Source organism: Mytilus edulis, chromosome 2, assembly GCF_963676685.1.
Source record: "Mytilus edulis chromosome 2, xbMytEdul2.2, whole genome shotgun sequence".
Taxonomy (NCBI): domain Eukaryota; kingdom Metazoa; phylum Mollusca; class Bivalvia; order Mytilida; family Mytilidae; genus Mytilus; species Mytilus edulis.
The window spans coordinates 98390791-98407057 of record NC_092345.1 but is presented as its reverse complement, the minus strand read 5'-3'; the positions used below and the strand labels follow the sequence as shown (position 1 = coordinate 98407057).

At 31.5% G+C, this 16267-nt stretch overlaps 2 protein-coding genes across 2 annotated transcripts in view; both read left to right on the top strand.

Moving 5' to 3' along the window:
• The window catches only part of LOC139513645 (uncharacterized), a 250764-nt gene that overhangs the window by 31961 nt on the left and 202536 nt on the right, over positions 1-16267 (top strand). The gene's annotated exons all lie outside the window — the stretch shown is intronic.
• LOC139513646 (inositol hexakisphosphate kinase 1-like) lies at positions 2056-14562 on the top strand. Its single transcript, XM_071302318.1, has 6 exons — positions 2056-2362; positions 7344-7920; positions 10015-10120; positions 11804-11889; positions 12658-12833; positions 13729-14562. Exons 2-6 carry the CDS (start codon positions 7731-7733, stop codon positions 14161-14163), a joined length of 993 nt encoding a protein of 330 aa, XP_071158419.1. The 5' UTR covers positions 2056-2362; positions 7344-7730; the 3' UTR covers positions 14164-14562.

Sequence of the window (16267 nt, the reverse complement as noted above, 5' to 3'; positions counted from 1 at the left end):
AATTGTGAATTTTTCATTTCTATGCGGCAACATTCCAGCAGCGCCTGTATACGGAGTATATATCTCCCAAATGATACGGTATTCCCGGGCTTGTATGTCCAATCATCATTAGAACCAAGAGTTCCAAATGGTGAAGTTGAATTCATAAATTTTAAGGACCCATCACGAGTTGGTTGACCGTTATGGAATAACCGTTTTACAGATGATATTGGATATGTTCCTTATGTCGTAACTACAATCCCCTTCCCTTTCCACGAATATGACCTTCCGAATTAGACTATTTACAGGGTTTGTAATAACATGAGTAACACGACAGGATCAACTTACCCTTCTGGAGCACCTGAGATCACCCCAAGTTTTTGTTGGGGTTCGTGTTTCTTAGTCTTTAGTTTTCTATGTTGTGTATTGTGTTCTATTATTTGTCTGTTTGTCCTTTTCTTTTCCAAGTTAGCCATGGCGTTGTTAGTTAATTTTCGATCTATGAGTTTGACTGTTCCTCTGGATTTTTCGACCCTCTTTTATTCAACCGAAACATAACAAAAACGTTAAAAATAAATACATGGAAGTTGGATGTACAAATACCAAAACACGTCGTACATCAATGTAAATTCACTTTAGGTATAAAAGTCATATTCGGTACTTAGCAGACAGACGATATAGATGTTTAACCACAATTTAAGACGTGGTAAAAATGGCATTAGTTAGTTTAGACACAGACACATCGTATAGTTCAACAAATGGCATTAGTTAGTTTAGACACAGACACATCGTATAGTTCAACAAATGGCATTAGTTAGTTTAGACACAGACACATCGTATAGTTCAACAAATGGCATTAGTTAGTTTAGACACAGACACATCGTATAGTTCAACAAATGGCATTAGTTAGTTTAGACACAGACACATCGTATAGTTCAACAAATGGCATTAGTTAGTTTAGACACAGACACATCATATAGTTAGTTTAGACACAGACACATCGTATAGTAAGTTTAGACACAGACACATCGTATAGTAAGTTTAGACACAGACACATCGTATAGTTAGTTTAGACACAGACACATCGTATAATTAGTTTAGACACAGACACATCGTATAGTTAGTTTAGACACAGACACATCGTATAGTAAGTTTAGACACAGACACATCGTATAATTAGTTTAGACACAGACACATCGTATAGTTAGTTTAGACACAGACACATCTTATAGTTAGTTTAGACACAGACACATCGTATAATTAGTTTAGACACAGACACATCGTATAGTTAGTTTAGACACAGACACATCGTATAGTTAGTTTAGACACAGACACATCGTATAGTTCAACAAATTCGTCATGGTATCTTACAGTTTTCGGAGTGTCATTTTTAATCTTTCCTCCTAATAACTCTGTTGGAGCAGTTTCTGCGTAAAGAGCATACTCATGTGTAACTGCAGAGAAATTGGAAATTGATAATTGGGAAGTTGAATTGAATTAATCCCGTTTGTCATAAATTTTAGTGTGAAGTCGTCCATCTGTGTCAATATTGATGAAAAGATCAAGGTATGAAGCAGTCCTACTTGTATCTGTCAATATAATACTTCCATGGTAAAATCCACAATTTCAAGTGCATGGATATATGAGAATCAGATGCAAGTACTGACTGAAATATGGGTTATTCAGGACATTCATCAATATACCTGAAAATTAAAAAAAAAAATCTCCTTATTTCTCAAATTAGATTTATCTAAAAATGAGCGTTTCGTCAGATGGTGACAGATCATTGATTTGTTGTCTGTAAACTTCATATTGTAACATGGATTTTTGTTATTCAGGTAGCTTTTGTGTTGTAAAATTCAGAATAATGTATATACTTCATGAAATGTTAGTTATTTTAATCATTCAAATATTTGTCTCGTATACAAATCTTACTATACAAATCCTTGTTTCAATGGTCTCATTAATCATTTAAAAACAACCAAATGCATAGGATTTTCTTTTAAAAAGGACAAAGACAATTTAAACCCATTGTCATTGACAACAACCAAAAAATGAAAATAAGTCACTGAGGCCAGGACTGGACTATTTAAATATAGTCACTTATTTATGATATGTTAGTTTAAAGTTATTTAAATACACTTATTTATTTTATAGAAGTAAGTCCATCTTTCCGACATGTTTTTTTCTTGTGTCCGACTCGAAGGCCAAACTGTACTTCTTTTAAAAGGCTAATTCAGAGCAGCAACTCAAATACGCTATACGATTTAATAGCTCATGGAACTAGTTGGTATTTGGGACATTTATCAACCTCTGATGGTAGTATTTGAGGAACATCAAACGCGTAAAAGTACTCTAACGGCACAACGATGCCAACTTAAGGGTAAGTTAAAACACACACTCATTTCCTTCTTTTAATTTGAGTTGAATTACAGTAGTGTAACTCACAAACCAAATACATGTTTTACATGGAAAGAAACAAGGGATGAAAAGACACGACAACATAAATGTTTTCACAAAAATACAAACACTTCACAATTTGGTGCGCACGAATATTAAAAGTGCATGTGCTGAATATTTATACAACATCTGTCGTCTTACCAGGTATTTTTTCCTGGATTTTTCTCAAGCATTATTTTAACCAGATGTTGATAAATTATAACTTGAAACTTTTGTCAATTTTAGACTGTTTGTAGGCTGCACAGTTTCTTTTTCGCCGCTACAAGCGCTAGTATATCACAGGGATTTGTCTCTTAAAAACATTCCCATAACAGAAATTAAAGTATCATTTACAAGTATGTTTTTCAGAGACACGTGCCTGTTAAATAGATATGATTAAATGTAACATTACATCATATTATTTATCGTTTTCCTTTCAAGGAAGTTAATGATATATATAAATACCCCTAACTACCCGAATTATATGCAATAGTCGAAATTGACTAGTGAAATATCACTATTGTATGTTCACATGGCCATGGCATTAATTGTGTAACAGGATTAATAGTTCCTTTTATAAGTCATGTGTGGTAATAAATAATATCCTATATACGAATTAATTTATAATATTATATGTCAAAAATCGATCGTTGACATTTGAATATCTAAATAACACATAAAAGAAAAAAGCCGAATTTGATTTGTTTCATTTATGCATCGTTAATAAGAAATATATGATAAGAATAACTCATTGGAAATAAGTGCTTTCATGGGCAATCCTTGAAAAGATGTCAATTTATAAGTTCATCTGAAATTAATGCTTGTTTGCATAATTTAAGCAAAAATGTTTGTTTCCGAATGATATTTTTAATACCACCTGTTATCAATCCTAAACTTATTTTACCTTTTTACCTTTACCCTTTCAGAAAGAGGGTGTATACCTCTTGAAATCTTCAGAAAGAGGGTGTATACCTCTTGAAATCTTCAAATCTGTTTGTCTTTCGGTCCATCCGATGAAATTTTAAAAGTGCCCAAACAGTCTCGTGTGTGATCTTGTCACTAATTATATTTAGGGTTGAGACAAGGCTTACCCAAAATCGATACATTTGCTTCAAGATGTCTAAAACGAAGTTGTCAATTCTGGAAACTGCCTTTATTGTGTAAGGTCTCGATTTTACCCAAAACAATAAGTGACATTGTCATTTTTTATTATTTAACTGACGTGTATAGGTCATATCATTCCATTCATATGAACATGTATGTCATTAAACAAATTTACCTTTTTTTTTAATTTTAGGGGCCAAATAATATAGGTGTTATAAATATCACACCTCCTATTTTTGTTTTGAATTTATACTGTGTGAGGCGTTTTATCAACCATGTACGTTATACTTTACAGGGAGTATATAATTAAGCAACCGACCAACTGGATGTTTGGCAACCAACAATCAAGCAATCGATCCTGCAACTGAAATTGTCTCCTGGTATCTTTATCTGGTTGTGAGCGAACATTTTTAAAAATTTGTGTTTACGTCACAGTTCAAGTTGAAGTCATTTAGATTTCATCCAAAAAACACATTGAACGGGTTAGAAGTAAAAGGCTAGTTAACTTGTACAGAATAATATTCTATTCGTACATAGAAGAAAAATATGTATAAGCTACGAAACAGGAAAATGATTCTAAAGCTCGAAAACATAAATTTTATTTTGCCTACTGTAATGTAAACGACGTTCTATACATATTTTTGATTTTTTGCATCGTAGAAAAGAGATAAAGAAAGTCATACAGGTCAAATTATATGTATCCAGTTTATCTCTCAGGACATCGCCATGATATGACTGAATTCTGCCACTCCGTGGCAAACATTACATTTCAAGGTATTAAAAACGAAATATTGGCTTGAAAGTTTACAATATTATAAGTCTTTTGTTATGACACGAGTTCATTTCATTATGGATTTCATTATAGACGTACGGGAGAGAAGATTCTGGTTAAAATATCAATAATAGATCGGAAAACAGAAAGATAATATTCTTATCAAAAGTATTTAATTCAATCGGAATCAAAGAAATATATACAAAATATATACTGTATTTATGTTTCTGAAGAAACTATATACAATGATTGAAATCAGAATATTTTTAGAGTTGCAATTAAGTTATAGTTATTGACCAAGCAAGTCGGTATATGGGATTTAATCTGCACAGCACGAGATGACACAATAACCCGAACGACGTAGGAGTTCGGGTTATTGGGTCATCTCGTGCTGTGCAAATTAAATTTCATATACCGATTTGATTGGCCAATAACTGTTTTAACACATGACGCAATCAATTTACGTGAACGTTTTAGAAATGTTGACGTCATTCCGCAATCCACGGATCCTAGGAAAGTTTCTTGTAGGGTAAAGCAAGGCGAAAATACGACTTTGGTAAGTTTAAAATTAATAATTTTTTTTCATATTTCTAAAATTGCGATTTAATGGTATATTTTTTTTATCGCTTCCTCAGGCTTGGGTAAATGATAAAAAAAATGTTTTGTTGATTAAAATATTTCCGTTAAATTTATTCCCCATTTTTATTTAATTGGTGACGATTAAGACTTTCACAAACTGTGTACTTTCAAATCGGTGTATGAATATAAAAAAAAATAACTGCAAGGGTTATTGAGTTTAAATCAGAATAATTGCTTTTGAATTTCTTTCCCTCAATGATATGCTTAGAGAGAAAAAGAAACGAGGAAGATATTATATTATCTAAATCTAAAATATTAAATAAACAGAAAATACGTTTCTCTTTCAAAACTTTAACAATCCCCCCCCCCCCCCCCCCCAATCTCTTTGTATCTTCTGTATTACTTTTTAAGACACGTCCATCTAAATGAAGTCTGATTGATCTCCAGCTAATCCCCCTGTTTTAAAACAAACTGAAATATGGTCCTCATTAAATTTGGTCCAAAAATAGTTCCTTTATATTCGGATATTCAAAAAGTCGTTATAAATTCCATTGAGTCTGAAACTAATCTAAATCAGAGATTGATTTCTTTATATTCGGATATTCTTAGATACAATTCTTTTTGGGCAGAAATTAACAAAAAATGTTTTAACTTTCTTTTTTACTTTAAAACACTGATATAGATTTACGTTGTACACAAAATATAATAAAATAGTTTATGTCCCAGCTTTAATAGATAAAAAAAAATGAAGGTTTGAGAAACCTTTCTTTTTCCTATTTTGAAACTACGATGTTTGTACGAAGTTTATCTTTGTCGTAATTTCAAGGCAGATGGCAGATTCGGGGGTGGGGGCGAACAGGTCGTTAACCCTTGGATTTGACAAAGTATCGTGTTTTAGCTTCAAAACGTCAATATTGTCTTTAGTCTCGCTACACTCGTGGATTTTTTTTTAATTTGATAGAATAACGCCCCATTCAAAATCAAAGAACCGCCCCTAAAGGTAAAAATAGATTTGAACTGTGCAGTTATCTGAGGTAGTTAATGCACACCTTAGCTGTGCATTATCCAGATTATACCACAGTAAGAACAAAGAGATTTTACTCTTGCCATGTGTTAAGAAATAAGTATTTTATAATTCAAGATACTCTGCGTTGGTATTTTTAAATAAAAATTATTCATTTGTAAAGAAAACATAAAAATTAAATCTAAATAAATGCTTGCATCCTACAAAAAAAAATGTTTATAAACAATAATCATTATACTTCTACGTTAATTATTTCATACCATTTTAGTATTTAGGTTTTATGATTAATTATTATTCATTTTTTGTATTGTAATATATCCATAAAACGGAAAGTAAGATACATTTAGTAAATATTTAAAATTAAACGGTCGTGAATAAAAATACTTGTGTGTTTTCAATTCATAAAACATGATTTTAAATCCTGGCAACTCACAACAACCGTAAAAATAATTTACAATAATCACAACAAAATTTAATTACAACCATAATGTTGATTATTTTTTTTAACGTTTTAGTATGGATTTAGAAGTCTTTGCTTATATTTTGTATAGTAATATATTCACATAGTGGAATGTTAGAATTTAAAAGTAGATTCAATCGATAAATAAACTGTCCATCCGTAAATACTTGACGTTCGTGTTTATTGATATTATATATATATTCAAAAGAATTTGAAAAAAAAAATACTAACAGGAACGTTAGTTTTTTATAAAATTTGAATTCAATTTTTGTTTGTTTGTTTTAATAGTTTAACCGTATAGCATCTACATATTTGTACTATATGGTACGGTTTTGAAAATTGTATTCAGAATTCCACATTATAAAGCAAACTGAGTAGGTTTGTGCAATTTGCATAAGTCATCCGGTTAGTAGAAATTAGGATTTGCCAAAGGGTTATAATCGGAAAACTTATGTACATTCCCAAGTAATAAATAGAATAGTCGAGCTTTAAAATAACTATTCAAATAGAAGCCTGTAAATATATACTTTCATCTGGTTTCTTATATTCACAGTCAATTATTTCAATTCAAAAGCAAACACAAATTCAGCAACAATCTTTTGGTGACCCGGCAGTCAGCGCTCTTAGGTTCATGTATTGCTTTTCTTTTTTTTTTAAAGAAAGCAACTTGTTTTTAAACTTCTAAGCCGCCAACCAACCATGTTGCGTTCTACATATTAAGTACGCATAACAAAAACTTATTGCAAACGTGTAGTATTATTTTTTTCATACTTATTTTCTTGCAACCCAAAGGTAAAATAACAAAATACCGAACTCCGAGGAAAACCCAAAAACAAAAGCACAAACACATCTGAAACGACGAATTGATAACAACTGTCATATTCCTGACTTGGTACAAGCAGTTTGTTCAATTCTATATCTCATTTTTAAATCAATCATTATACAACCTTGAGATTTACTAATGAATTGACTGTTTTCTTTTGCAGGTATTGTTCTCTGATAAGAGCATTAGTTTACACCTAAGTCCTTGTCTGTATTCAGACACATTTTAGATTATTGAAGTATACAGACTTAAATCTTTACATTAAGAGCCTCAACTCCTTCACGTATATATCATAAGTGAAACAGGTGATTATCGAATCCAGTCATTCATACATATATAATATAGGCTACATTTACTTGTACACACCTACACTACAGACTGATATGTCCGTCAATGTATATAAATACATAAGTTCTAGGTCAAGCTGGTTTATACAACCAATAAATAATATTGTTGTGTGTTTGTTTAGTTGACAATATTGATTAACGGTTACAAGAAGATTAACATTCATGACTGTAGCGAAATCTGGGGAGATAACTCTTGTTGACAAATGGAACCATTTTTCGCAGAAGAATTTGAACAAAAAGTCGTCTGTCATGCATTCCAGCATCAAGTTGGTGGACACAAATGTGTACTGCAAATTACTGATAATTTGATTTGCAAGCCTTGTGAAGAAGCGGAACGAAATTTTTACAACAGCACCCCCGAGGAGCTTAAACCATATGTTCCTGGCTATCGAGGTTGGTTCATTTAAATTATATTACGCTTCAAGTATTTTAGGCTATATCGAAAAAAAAAAATGCTTCACTCATTGTCAGGCATTTTTCTGTTCATTATTTTAATGGTAACAGAAATTTATTAAGAACAAAAATATCGCAACTCGTCTTAGGCTACAGTACCTTCTCCAAAATCACAAAAATATACCACTGAATAATATGAAAATGATTAGTTCTGGAAGATTTTATTCAAACTCAGTTGAACTGTATTGAATCGATGAATGTGAGGTTAAAAAGCAGTCGTATTTACGACGCAAGAACAATGTACAAAACATGTTAAAGTATTTCAATTAGCAATTAATTTTACTTTTATTTTATAATTGACGTGTTCGCGGATGGATAAAAAGATCACCGTCAAAACTTTTTTAATGTAAAGTTATCCGTGTGCGTAATAAAGAATTATAATTGTGCGAAGAAAGAATTATCAAAACATCAACTTGATCAAGGCAGTTTCAACATTTCGTTAACTTATAAACATGATGAGTAATAGGAGGGGCACGAGGGAACCTTTTTTGAGTGGACAAAAGTGACTTTAAGGAAGGAATTGAATATTTAAGTTTTAGTGTGAAGTGCGCTAATCAGTAATTGAAATGACTTAGATTATTTCCGTATTAATTTACGACTAAGCGGAAGTATGAAACTACTTTCCCGGTGTTAACATGTTTGTCGTGTTGATATAAAAGATGTTAGATTAAATAAATGAAAACTGTCAAAACATGCCCTCGAGTACGCCTATATTTACCAAAGTAATGTTCTTAATATAACAACTTATTGTGTGATGTAACACTAGCAAAAAATAGTCCTTTTCATCTTAAAGTGATCACATTTTTTCATCATACTATGACATTATAAACAATCTCCTTCCTTATAAAGATTGAATATTTCTTAAATGTTTAGAATCATCTTGTTTATCCCCCCTACTTTAAATATAAGTTGTCACGAGTGTGATTTGTAGAATACAAAAACTTCCGCCAATTTCCTGGTTTAGCATTTATTCTTCATATGTTATAGCAGACACACTTATGAATTAACATACTCTTGGTATACTTTTGCAAAAAATGTGTCACAAGATATAAATATTGACATTAAACTTATTGAGGAAACTAAAACTTTAAAACAGACTAAAATGTTAAAACCCCAATTAAAAAAAAGTTATATCAACTATTATCAAACTGTTATTGATGATAAAATAAATAACTTAAATGAAAATAATAAAATATATCTATATAAATTTCTTAAATCTAATATAAATAACCAAATGCAATACTACCTATCACACCCAAGTAAAGAGACAGGAAAAATGTTAACCAAATTTAGAATAAGCGAACATTGTCTCTTCATAGACACTGGACGATATACCAAAATACCACGAAATGAAAGAAAACGTAAAATATGTAATATCTTAGACGATGAATTTCATTTTTTCTTCAACTGTAAAATAAATAAAAATATAAGAGAAATCTTTCTAAAATATTATATACAAAAATATGTAAATTTTAATACACTTAATTTTACTGATAAACTCGTAATAATACTTAATCCATCAACACCAAATGATGTAAAAGCAGTTGTTTCTTTTATTAAAGAGTCATTAGAACTGAGGAAAGGAGAACAGTAACTGTTTTTATCATATTTCTTATAATATTGTCGAGTTTTCATTATGTTTCATTATGTTTGTTTGTCAATGTATTTGCCACAACCAAAATTGGTGTTTTGTATGTTTTGCAAATAAAGATATATATATTAACACACTCAATTATGTCAAAACAAATCTAACTGGCTATAGATAATATTCAATGCGAATAAAGTAAAACCCAAAATACAATTTACACTTTATATTTTCGCAGTTAGCCGACATGGTATTTAATAACTATTTGTTATATTTATCTTTTTAATAGATTAAAATCTATCCGTCAATACCCGTCAACATAGGAAAACCCAGTCAACTTAAAACCGTTAAAATCTCATTATACAATATTTTTATTTTTATTTTCAACATACTAGATCTGTTTAGAAACATGACTTGGCTTTGATGTCGTGCAATTATTTTCGTTCCAGGGGAAATTTTCGTTTACTGTGAAGGAGACGAAAGTAAACACACTATTTATGCCAAAGTTCCAAGATCTATTCTAAGAAATCAGCGACTAAATGCTGGTAAAGACAGGTATGAACAAATATCTGATTAAATCAAAACGTCATATGACCTTGACCCCATTTCCATATATCTTTAGTGTTAAATCAGTATGAAAAGATCTGAAAGAATTCAGTCATGAATAGTTATGCAGGCGAGTCATCTCAGCGATTTCACTCTTGTTTTTCAGTTTAACAATAGTAGATGCAAAACATTATCACAACCATCGAAACACCATAATTCACTCTTGCAATGGTACTTGGCGCAGGACGTCTGCACTTTTAAACATGTTCACGAAAGGACATTTGCACGCATTCATTTTATATTGTTGTATACAACATTGACCGGACATATGCAAATGATATCTATACAATTTTACCAATAACCACAATATATTGTAATTATTACGTTAAGTGATTAAAGTTTGCGGTTGGTTAGTTAAAACTAAAGCTATAGCAACAAATAAAAAGAACAAATGTATGTAAATTACGATGCATTTTAATGTCGCTTTGATTTATGTTCAACTTTAATAATTTTAAGTAGATGAATTACCCATCTATTTTCTTAAGTCGTAGTTGTTTTAGTGGAATGTAATATATGAGGTCAATGTTGAATATATTTCGAAGTCTCTCATAATTCTTTATAGAATGGCACTTGTAACTTTTTATCTTTGCAAGTTGTTTGTTTTATATTATTTATATACATTTTGTAATTTGCATATACTGTGTAAGTAGATACACTCTTATAAAATATTGAATCTTAAATATCAAAAGTGAAGATCTTTCATCGAGATGTACCAATAAAACTGCATGTTCTTGGATGAACTCAGAATATGGTCTAGGGTAGAACCTGATATTGTCTGTATTTCTTTTGACCAAGATATTGTCTCTCTTTCTTTTAACCATGATATTATCTGTCTTTCTTTTTACCAATATGTTGTCTGTATTTCTTTTGACCATGATGGTGTCTGTATTTCTTTTGACCAAGATGTTGTTTGTCTTTCTTTTGACCAAGATATTGCCTCTCTTTCTTTTAACCAAGATATTGTCTGTCTTTCTTTTGACCAAGATGTTGTTTGTCTTTCTTTTGACCAAGATATTGCCTCTCTTTCTTTTAACCATGATGGTGTCGGTATTTCTTTTGACCATAACGGTATCTGTCTTCCTTTTGACCACGATGCTGATTGTCTTTCTTTTGACCATGATGGTGTCTGTCTTTCTTTTGACCATGATGGTGTCTGTCTTTCTTTTGACCAAGATATTGTTTGTCTTTCTTTTAACCATGATGGTGTCGGTATTTCTTTTGACCATGATGTTGTCTCTCTTTCTTTTGACCATGATGGTGTCTGTCTTTCTTTTGACCAACATGTTGTCTGTTTTTCTTTAGACCAAGTTATGACTGTCCTTCTTTTGTTCACGATGTTATCTGTCCTTCTTTTGACCAAAATATTGCCCGTCTTTCTTTTGACCATAATGTTGTTTGTCTATCTTTTGGCCATGATCTATGTTATCTGTCTTCTTTTAACCATTATGTTGTATGCTTTTCTCGCGTATGACTTAGATTGCCCCATTATATAACTTTCTTGTTTAATGTAATCTCTATAAAGCTGATATAAAATGAGGCAAAGATCGATTTTCCGTTGTGAGTCCGTCCTATGGACTTTTTCTGTACACGAAATTGACAGTAATATAACTATGCCATTTCAATTTTTTTCAGATGCATTGGTGACGGAAGTTGGAGTCAGTCACGTCTGAATCATTGTATAGAAGGAGGGGCTTTATGGAAGGATAACACAAATGAAAGTATCCTTTAGTATGTTAAGGAAGGTAGAACTGTATAAAAAGTGTCGATGTTTACAGCTGGATGAACTAAATTTTAAGTAATGTAAGCTGCAAACGAAGAAAATAACGTTCTTTAATAAGAAGTTTTCAATGCCCATTTCGTATTTTATTCCTTGCTCCAATAAATTGCCACTGCTTACTTAGACGAGCTTTTGCAGACAATATTTCCCAGTCACCTGTAAAAAATAGATAAATTTATTTCCAAATTAAAAGAAAAGAAAAGAAAAGAAGTCGCAGTCATAAGTAGAAAGGAAAAGAAAAAAGAAACGGATAGTAAAATAACTAAAGAAAAAAGACTTCCAACTGACAAAAAAACTCTTATCAGAAACAAAAAAAAATCAATATCATCAAAAACACAATTGAAATAGTTAAATATCACACAGTTTAATATAATAGTAAAAAATGTATGGAGAAGATATTGACTTTAAAAATCAGTAACATCACGAATTTCCATGTTAACTGAACGGCGATAAATTTGAACTTCATTTCAGAATGAACATGTGCACTATGTTTCAATTAACCACAACTTCACGGTAAACTACAGCATACCAAAATTTATACCTACGTTAAACCAACACTTGGACATGAACGGACAATGGACAGAAGGACGAAAGCACAGACCTGAAAACATAATGTTACTTTCTATTATATATATGCTATCGTCGATGTAAATATAGTTTGTTTGTCACACACATTAATCGTACTTTCATTAGATTCCTTAACCATAAGAATTCCTTATGTTCGATAATCTTGTGGCTGATTTTGAACGACCTTGTGCCTTAGACATTAAATTATGTAGATACTATCACGGACAATGTGAAGACGAACATAAAAGAAAGAAACTGGAACAAAAGAGCAACAACTCGACAAGTTTAAGTTTGGGGTTTCGGATCTGTGGAATGCAGGTATGTACATAGATATAAGAAGATGTGGTATGAGACAACTCTCCTTCCATGTCATACGTTGTAAAAGTAAACCATTATAGGTCAAAATATTGCCCTCAGCACACAGCATTGGCTCTGCCTCACACCGAACAGCAAGCTACAAAGCTATAATTATGTCTGTCATAATTCTATTTATAACAATTTATAAGTGAATTTAAAGCATACTTCATTGTGAAATAAACAAAAGAATAATTTAACACAAGTTGTTCCAACTTATACAGTTCCTGTTCATTTAACAAAAGATATGAAACACAAGCATCAGCAACGATATAATCATGTTTATAAATGACCTAAATCAAAGTTAAACAAAACCAATTGCATGTAATAAAAAGGAAATTAACAATTATACTACTCCACAGAGCTGTCAACTGAAGTGTGTTTCAGAAAGAGCAAAATAATGACCAAAATAAAAATAAACAAAGATGAGGATGGTCAAAACAATATTAAAAAAAACAATAACAAATAAAGAACTGAAACCACTCACTAGTTTATGTGCAGAAATAGAAATCCAAAGGAATCGAGAAAAGATCATGGTTCTTTTATGACATGCTAGTACTGATATTACATTTCACAGTTTTCTTATTCGTTAAGTAAGTGCATGATCTAATGAAGGGACATTTGTTTATATCATAGGAAATACTTGATATTTCGTCAAAAATGAAATACCTATCAGGAAATCAAATAATTATGCGCACGCTTACAACAATGTTTGATCTATAACAAACGATAACCTCTTGTTCTTTTGAACACTTACACACTAATTCGCACTATATGTTAACTTAAAAGCTGTATGCAATTTAGATAGAACAAAACAAAACGCAGATAATGTTAATACACTTGTTTTGCTTTGTTTCAGGTATATCATCCGGAAACTGGAAAACTTGAGAAACACAACAAGTACTTTGGAATGTCCATAAATGACAATCAGGCAGTCGACGTACTAAGAACTTTCTTTGGAAATAGTTCTAACACAAATCTTCATAATATATCTAACACAGTTAGAAATATACATACTGCAATTTTAAATCAAACCGACTTTGTATTCCTTTCCATTTCACTGTTCTTCTTTTACGACTGTAAGAAACCCGACATCACACCGTCGATACAGAATGCGGAAGTAGACGACCAGAATGTTCAAGCAGGTTTTAAAGTACGTTTAATAGATTTCGAAAAAGCAATCGCAAGTTCAGACAACAAAATCAACCAACTTCCACAACGTATCAAAGACAATATTAATTATGGAATGGTAAACTTGGCTAACATTATTGACAGTTTTGTGATAGAAAAGTGAGAATAAGTGTAGTTTTACTGAAGTTTTTAATTATGCAATACTAGTAACTATAAAATGGCAAATCAAGCTTTTAGTATAGGACACTTTATACACGGATCAGTACATTGAAACTTATTTGCTCCCTTTTTTGTGTGAATGGTATACTTTCTTGGAAAAGTTCGAAATGTATTGAAGCCTGGTATGTCAATTTTAACACCGATAGTAGAATGAGAACGGAGAGTTAAGACATTTGTAAATTCACTTTTGCGAGCGTATATGACACGTTTACAAAATAGACATAATAGCATCATTCCATGACAAATTTGTAACCCTGAAAATCACGTTGCTTAAGAAGATGACAAATTCCCGTTGTTTTGAGATGTGAATAAAATTTGGCATACGGATATTTGACGGTGGAAATTGTGTTGTTTTATTTTGAGCAAATGCCCCTCCAATGAAGCTCATTGGACATATGGTTCAAAAACATCATAACTTTCGTTGCATGTACGTTTATGAGATAAAATTGAGAGTGGAAATGGGGAATGTGTCAAAGAGACAACAACTTAGATAAATTCCATTTAATTATAGATTCTACAGCACTTACTATTTTCTTGATATTTCTTCGTTTATTAATCAAGAATTATTTAAGTATGGGAAGAATAGTTCCTACTTAAAAAAATCACTCGATTCAAACAAAACGTTCTCTGAAACTGACATTTATACCAAGATGATTCATTGATTGTAAACATATTGGAGTACGTGTTTTCAACAAACAATTGGTATTTACATAGGAACCAACTGTGCCCCTTTCTTGCTGACTTACTTCTGTATTCATATGATGCTGGTTTGATACAGGAGCTTTATAGGAAAAATGAACAGATAGCATTATCCTTAACTCCGCTTTCCGTTAGATAGATGATGTCATTAAATAATTCAAGGCTTGGTGACTTAGTTAAGGACAACACTTTACAACCACAGGTGAATTTAGCTTCCAAAATGCGAACTTTTTATGTATAACAACATTCTAGGGCTTGCGTTACCTATCATGATTTCCTTAGTATAGGAATCCTGCTCACAAGGAAACTATTAATGCAAGAGTTCCGAGTACTAGAAGTGGGGTTGATATCATGTGTTCGAAAATTTTACGGACGCAAACACGAGTTGATTGACCGTTATCTGCTTCAAATATGACGACGGATATGTTTCAATCGTCGTAACCACAATTCCGCGTCCTCTTTTTCCCCAAATGTGACTTAACGAATGAGACTTGTCACTGGGTATATAATTATATGTCTCTTTGTATTCGCCCACCTGTCTTTTTCAGTTAGTGCGATTACTCTTATATCAATGCTTTGCGTCTGTTGTTTTATATATATTTTTTTTGATATATTATTGTCCCGATTTATCGAGTTAATCTTTTGCGAAGGATAATTACAATTTGTTCTTGTGTTGTACTGTTTCATCACTGGTTACAAAGAGGGTTGAGCGCTTTTTATACAGTTTTAATCGTTTTAATTGTTTTCGTGTAGGTTCTTAGTTAGAAGCATATAATGCAGAGGTTGTCGTTGGTTTAATGTTTGTCATATTTGTTTTTTTTTTCTGAAATTGTTTCAGGCGGTTATTTTTTCCTCTTAAAACTGTTTCATATTTTCATGTCGTGGCCGTTTATAGCTGACTTCGAGTTGTTGAAAGGTGCTTTTAAGGGTAAAAGTTGCGTTCATTCCATCAATACCCTCATGTGATTGGCTTTTTATAGTTATCAATATTCCCGACTTAAATTACCAATTTTGAGATTAAAAAAACCAGTCCGTTAATCAACCTATCCATACAAATGTCAAAAGGAATTTATTAATATGTCTTCAAAGCATACTTGAAAATTTGTGTTACTACGTTTTTTGATTCAGTTAAGCCATTCCAATTGATATTCTATAGTGTGTCTTTCTATGTTGTGATGCTACACTATTGTTTCAGATAAGTTAAGCCATTCCAATTGATATTTTACAGTGTTTATTTCTATGTCGTGATTTTACACTATTGTTTAAGATAACGGAGAAGGTTGGTACAATTAAAACGTTTAATCCTGCTGCAATTGTTTGCACCTGTCCTAAGTCAAGAAGCTGATGTT